Source organism: Humulus lupulus, chromosome X (assembly GCF_963169125.1).
Source record: "Humulus lupulus chromosome X, drHumLupu1.1, whole genome shotgun sequence".
Taxonomy (NCBI): Eukaryota; Viridiplantae; Streptophyta; class Magnoliopsida; order Rosales; family Cannabaceae; genus Humulus; species Humulus lupulus.
The window spans coordinates 188,915,276-188,922,695 of NC_084802.1; the positions used below are offsets into that span (position 1 = coordinate 188,915,276).

Consider the following 7,420-nt stretch of genomic DNA (forward strand, 5'->3'; position numbering starts at 1 on the left):
ACGACTACCTTTCATCCACTTAACTACCCAAATTTAATGTAAATATCTGTTTTGTCATTTTATAGTTATGGTTATCATTGGTCGATCCAAGGGTCATGGTCAACATTAACTAGACAATTTTTATTTTTTATTTTTTATTTTTTATTTTTTTAAAAAAGAAATAAATAATACAAAAGTCATACATATACAGAACAGAAACAACCTATATATATTGTAATAATAATATTATTACCTGCACATTTACACAACCAATAAGAAGAACTAAGACCCACTTCACATGCTTCTTGTTGTATGTCGGGAAGGAACAACTTGGAAATATGCTACGCTACTAAACCCAATCAAAATCTTACACCTAACCCCCAAAACACAATCAAATTATTCAATTACTTTGCACACATGAAAGTAAGTAAGTAATAACTAATCTAATAATAAACTAAACCCCAATAACAATGATCATGATTCATGATAATAAACGACAAATGCTCATGTTTTGCTTTACAAATTTAGTATACCAAATGAACAATACCAATTACTTGTAGTAACTGCTTACAATAATTGTTTCCAGTACTACTACAAAGAGAAAACAGAGATTGAATTTGAATTCTTTTTTTTTTTTTCCCTTTTCTGTTCTTGGGAAGTAGAATATGTTAGAATCTGTCCAAGTAAAGATGTATATATATATATAGTATGAATCTCATACTTTTTCTTAATGCCTCTAATGAATTGACTTATTTGATTTTTTATTATCATTATTATTATGTTCATGAACAAATTTGGGTTAGTGATTTTACAAAATAATTAAAAAAAAACTATGATCATTAATTACCAAATTGAATTAATAATGACAATATGGGATCACCTTCTCCAAGCATAAACCATCAAAGAAAACCCAGGAGGACCACAACTGAGCTCGCTTTCCTCCAAGCTGGCCCACTCCATCACCGACGAGCTCCCACCGGAAGACCCCGCCGAAGACATCGAAACCGACGAAGACGACAAGCTTTTTCCCATCTTTCTCCACTCGATTCCGCTCATTCCCAAATTCCAGAGCTGATTTTGAGCCCACAGAGCCATTCCATTCTGATTCTGATTTTGACTTTGACTCTTCTCGCCAGAGTTACAGATTTTTTGACTTTGATTGGACCCAAATTGGTTGTCATCGTCGTCTTCAAACTTGAACGTAAACACGGCGTGGCGGCCATCGTCGTTGTAGTGTTTATCGCTCTCAAACAACCAATTGTAAACGTCCCAAGAGATTTGTACCCCAACGCCGTCCACCTGGATTCGCTCGTTTCCTCTAAATTTCCACTTCAAACGCTTAATCTGCAAAACCCTCTTGTTGTCTATGCTGAAATTGAGCTTCGAGAAGTCGTCGTACCCGCAATCGATCTGGATCTCCCTCACTTTCCCGCCAAACCTCGCTCGCGTCGTGTAAATCTTCCTCGCCACGACGTGCTCCCTCTTCAGAACCAGGGCCTGCGGAGTCGTCGGGGTCTGTGCCCGGGTCTTGGCGTAACACTCCTTCGCCATATCTCCAACGAGAAGTGTTACCTCGCCGTCGACCACCACGGCCACAAAGAATCCGGATTGTGGTTCGGGTCCGGACCCGAATCTGGCCCGGGATAGGTCCCAGTAGATGCGAATGTTGGGGGCGAGGGTCTTGGATCCGTGCTTTTTCCAGAAGAGAAATGGCTTGATATGGAGCCGGAAGGAGGAGGAGAGCGGCGGTGGAGAGTACAAGGCGTGGTGGAGGAGGAGGAGGTGGAGGGAGCGGCCCATGAAGGAGCGGGACCAGGTCAGGGAGAAGAGCGCCACGTCGGTGTGGTAGAGGCAAGTCGTTAGGTTGGGATTTCCGGAGTTCGGAGGCGGTGGAGGCCGCGCGTGGGGTTCACCTGAGGTGCTTGAGGGGCGGAAACAGGAGGGGAAAGGAGATGATGGGCGGGACATTTGTCGTTTTTTATTATTACAAAATAATGCCTTTTTTTTTTTTTCTTTTAATACCCTATATTTATATTTATGTGATTCTGATTCTGAGAGGGCTTTGGGTTTTGGAGTCTAGGGTTTTTGGTTTGTTTGGATTGAAATATATATATATAGAGAGGTTTTAAGGAGGTAGAGAAAGTGTGATTTTGATATATTGAAATAATAATAATAAACAAATAAAACAAAATGACATGACAGGACTTAAGAGCCTTCCTTCCTGTGTTGAATATTTGACAATAAATATATATTACAATTGAGAGGAGAACTTTATACTATTTAGCATTTCTCTAAAACTGATTATTATTTCTAGCACAATAGAGTAACATATTGTAAATATTTCCCCAAAATTATTTATATATATATATATAAAAAAATTAAAAAAAAAAGAGTTAAGTTGAAGGAAAATTAGGTCTAGTTGAGTTGGGTACATCCCAAGAGGCTCATACATATGAAAAATGTTTTTAAGTGCTTGTTTGGTTGATAGTTGATAAATCCGTTTTCTTTTACAACTTTTAAAACTTAAAAAATAGTTAAATTTAATATATGGAAATTAGACCTACCTAGAAACAATTTAAAATGTTCGTGTTTTACTCTAATTGTTAGTTATAACTCTCAATATGTGGAGATATTTGTATTATATGTAATAGTCAATATTCGCTCTTATATTTCTTAAGTTTTTATATTTGAGAGTCCACTTTGTTAACTTTAGTTCCCTAAATAAGAATATGATCATTTTAAATTAAATAATTGATTGTTGTATTATCTTAGGACTGGGTATATTAAAACAACCCAGACTATTTCCAAATTAAGTAAAATAAGAGAAATTAGTGGAAATAGACAATCTTTATGATGGTATGTTAATAAATTTAAATTGAATAATAAGTTTGATGATATAATCTTACATCAGCCCACTATATTATAATTATTTAGATGAGAATGAACACTTGTACTTTTGCTTCCATTATATACACGATTCCCCTTTCCAAATTACTTAAAATTTCTATGCATTACACACAAAAAAATTAAAAAGGTTTATATGGTAGAGTTGATAAGGTGACCAAGAAAGGTGTAAAACAGAGATAATGGTAATAACTAATAACTAATAAAGATAGTAAGCTGTATGAAGATTCTTCAGATGTTCGGATTGAAATAGAATGTTTATGATGATCAGCTAATTAATTGAAAAAGAAATGGAAATAAAGAAAGTCAAAGGTAAAAGCTTGGAATTCCTTTTTTGTTGTTTTTATATTTTAAAAAAAAAAAAAAAAAAGGGTAAAAGCTTGGAAATTTTGAAAAATCAAACAATTTATTTTCTTGCTTTCACAACTCTTATTTGAAAGTTATGAAGTGCAGGCACGGGGTTAGAAAAAGCCCTGGTCTTCGGGCAAGTTGAAGCAGTCCATTTTAAATTAGTATATTCCAGCAAAGCTTTACTATTACCCACTTTGGTTGATTATTGGTTTTGGTTTTGGACTAAAATAAAACTACCGTGTAAGTTCCCCTTGCTAAGTCGTTTTCACTTTAAAAGCATTTGGACTTATTGCACAAGCCACAAATGCCTGCAAGCTATGCTTAATCTTGACCAATCAATTAACTACAAACTTTATCTATATTTACTTTCACCAATGCTTTTTTTTAACATAACAGATGCAATAGTAGTCAGTTTATCCATGTTCAGATCTCATTGAGGGCTTAAGGACTGAACAACTTTTTTACAGACATCAAAATTTGCTTTAATGGATTCAATTGTGTGTGTGCGTGTGTGTTTTATTCTTATTATATGAAATTTTGCTTCACATTCTTAAGTTTTATTTACCTAAACTAGACATTTTAACATGAATGATGCTTATTGTGTACTTTGCACACCAATATGATTTTCTTTTTTTATCTGTAGACTTTGTCCTCGCAGTGCCACTTTGAAATTGTAGTTGTTCCTGTGAATTTTCATAGAAGTTCTAGTTATTTGGGGCAAGACTGGAAGTTTGGATCTCTATCCTGATCTTGTATTTGTTTAATATAATATTGAAAATTTCTGCTGGAAAAGGGCAGCACTATGTTCTCCTTTTTAATGTGGTTGGTCCACGTAGGAGAGTTTATTGTATAGTTTGTGAACTCAACTACATTTAACCAAAATTAATTTGTTTTATTTTGTGAAAGAGAGAGATGCTTATTTATTTATTTTATTTTATTGTTAAAGAAAGAATATGAGAACATTGAATAAAGCTAAGAGAGGGGAGATAGAGTAGGAGAGTAAGAGAGAGAGGTAAAGGATACCTCTAGCGCCTTTTCGTTATAGTGTTGGTGTCGATTTTATTGTTAGGAGAGAGTGAAATTACACCACCACATTAATAAGAATCTACACACAATTACACTTGACATAGAATAATGAAATATTGTGATAGATAAATGTAAACCCTAATTGTAGAACAAACTATTTCTTCTTCTTGCAAGCTTCAAACCTTAGGTAGAACACCACTTGAATCCTTTTGATGAAGAGAATAAGAAACAAGGCTTATAGATGAGAAGAATCATTGTCTAAATTTTCTATTTCCTAGCTCTTCATGGATGTTTGAGGCTTTCTCTAGTAGGAAAGGAAATTGAGATTGAACAAGCCTTAAAATTCACAAAGACAAGCATTTTCTTTATGAATTTCTTTGAGAAAACTTGTGATCTTGGATGCTAGAGGGAGAGAGGATAGAGAGAGATTTGAAAAAGTGAGCGAGTCAATCAAAACTCTAAAAGACCATTTTTATGGTATAGGTAGCGTCATTAAGTCTAACAAAAAAAATTACAGATTTTGAACACATCATTTGAAGCTTAAAATACATATTTGTACGGACACGTCAGGCGATGCATCGCCTGCAACGTTTCGTATAGAATTTCAAACTTTGGATGATGCACTGCCTACTAGGAGTTGATGCAACACCACATATACAGGTCTAACTTCTCAAAAGTGACCTTGAACACTTCCAAATGCTCTTAAATTTTTTGGGCATCCTTAGATACCTCAATGTATCACTTTGGATCCAAAAATATAATTTTTAAATGCCTACAACAAAAAGTCAAATTTGACATCTTTATTATGTGAAACCATTAGGATTTTACACCTAGTTTGTGTAATACCACTTGAGCTTTGTATTTTAACAATCCTAACAGAGATCTGGACGAGAGATAAAGAATGAGAATGAGAGAGATAGGTAGACGATCTCCCCCATATCCCTGGCAGCTCTTCCATTCTAGTCTTAGTTTACTAGATGGCAAAGATCTTGATTTGACAAGTTTTTCGATGTACCTTTCTCAAGTTGGTATGTTTATTTCTTCTTTTTTTTTTTTTTTTTTTGTCTCAATTTGCTTGAATTGCAGTTGCTGTCTTATTAGATCTAGGTTGTAGGATGTTTTATTTTTGTTTGATCATTGCTGAACAAAGCTTCATAGACTCTTTATTATATTGGGAGTAATATTATGATTACGTTATTTGTGGTTTTTCTTCTTATATGGTTGTATTTTATATGAAATAAATTTTAATTTGTAAATGTTGTTAATCCATTGGAAATGTTGAGTTTCTACTTGTGTGTGCTTTTTTAAGGGGAGTGTTGACTGGTTTTTCGTCAATTTACACGAAGTAATAAATGAAGAATTGTTTTGTGTGTAAAATCCAAAGTGGAATCTCTGCTGTGAATAAAAGCGGTAATAAATGAAATAGATACATGTTTATAGTGGTTCGACCCAAAAAAGATTATCTATGTCGATTTTAGTCAGTAATATTTATGATGAAGTTTGACCCTTCAAGAATAGTTACACTGAGTTTGATTTTGTTCTTGAGGAAATTACAATAATGGAGAGTAGGAGCTCTCTCCAAAATGAACAATTACTGACTTTTTTCTCGACCCTTGTTACATTTTAATTTGCACTATTGTTATACCAAAAAAATACGAGCTCAATTGTCTTGTTCGAGGTACAGCTGACAATAAATAAATGAAGAATACTAGGCCCTGGGGACGCTATACTAGCTCCAAGATGAATAGCTTGAGTTTACGTCAACCGAGGTTAGCTATTAAGAGGCTCCCTAGATCGCGCCAGATAGGTGTAATGGATGTCGATTGGAATCATTCCCAGATCGCCTTCATCAAGCTACGAGCATCTCTCTCGGATTAGATCGTCATAGCATACAACTTCCAATTCGAGGGATACATTCAAATCGTGGTAGTCTCATAAAGCGCACAAGCTTGAATGCCATCAGACTCAGATACTTTATATACATAATTAATGTATTGCAATCCTTGCCAGATAAATGTGCAATATCAGGTAATCAATGTATTTAAGGAATTTATTTATGGTTGGGAAGTTACCCATTTTTGTAATAAGTTACCAATATTGAACGATTGCCCAAAATTGTCAATCGAATCCTTATAAATAAAGGGGAAATGGATAGTAAAAGGGACATAATTTTGTATGCAAAAACTCTGCATAAATTGTCTTAAACAATTTCTCCAAAGAGCCTAAACAAAATAACAAAGACTAGTGGAATAAGTGAATTTTAATCACTGAACCACGTAAAACTTCTTGTGTTCTTTATTTACGGTTTCATAAAAAGCCTAATCATCTATTTCAAATTTCTTAATCTATTGTTGGCAAAAAACTTCATCAATGGATTGGTTCTTTCATTGAGAGATAAATTAGGCTTGTCAATATATTTTTCATTCAATCAGAATGGTGGTAACACGATCAATGCACGACATGTTGGGCATAGTGCCCTTAAAGCAATGAAAGTAGTTCATTATTTATGAAATTTATAAAAGAAATATTTTTATATATAATTAATGTTTATTATTATTAAATGATATTTAGATAAATATCATAAAATTCCTAATTCATTAATGTAGCTATAATCTTGTATTGGTACGAGATGATTAAGATTATAAATAATGAATTAAATAGTCTGCAATTTATATTAAAGGTATGAAATCTTTAATTAAATACTGCTAGTATGGTTCACTAATATTATGAATACATGTGATCTAGATTCGGATCACTGGTGTGTTAGGAAAATATAAGTTGTCTCAATGGAAATGATAAAAAGACATTTACAACTCTAAGCAAAATATACAAATGAACAAGAATTGATTAAATAAAGTTGCAACTCTATAACAAAAGGTACATGTAAATATGGACAATGGTAGAAGAAGATAGTAATGAAAATACAACTCTATGACAAAATGATACAAATAAACTAGGAGTAGTAGAATGAAAGATATAGATGAGATCACAACTCTAAAACAAAATAAACAAGTAAAAGAGTAAATAAAGAATATGAGAAGAAGATGAAAGCAATAGTATAAGAAGAAAAGAACAAGAACAAGAACAAGAACAATGAACAAAGAACTCTCACTCACACAACCAGAGTGAAGAGTGTTGTGGATCACCAACTTGAACAAGG

At 33.6% G+C, this 7,420-nt stretch overlaps 1 protein-coding gene across 1 annotated transcript; it reads right to left on the minus strand.

Annotated features, from left to right (window-relative positions):
- Positions 1–471: 471 nt before the first annotated feature.
- Positions 472–2,103, minus strand: LOC133803734 (uncharacterized). Its single transcript, XM_062241847.1, has one exon. It carries the CDS (start codon positions 1,945–1,947, stop codon positions 856–858), a length of 1,092 nt encoding a protein of 363 aa, XP_062097831.1. The 5' UTR covers positions 1,948–2,103; the 3' UTR covers positions 472–855.
- Positions 2,104–7,420: the final 5,317 nt, after the last annotated feature.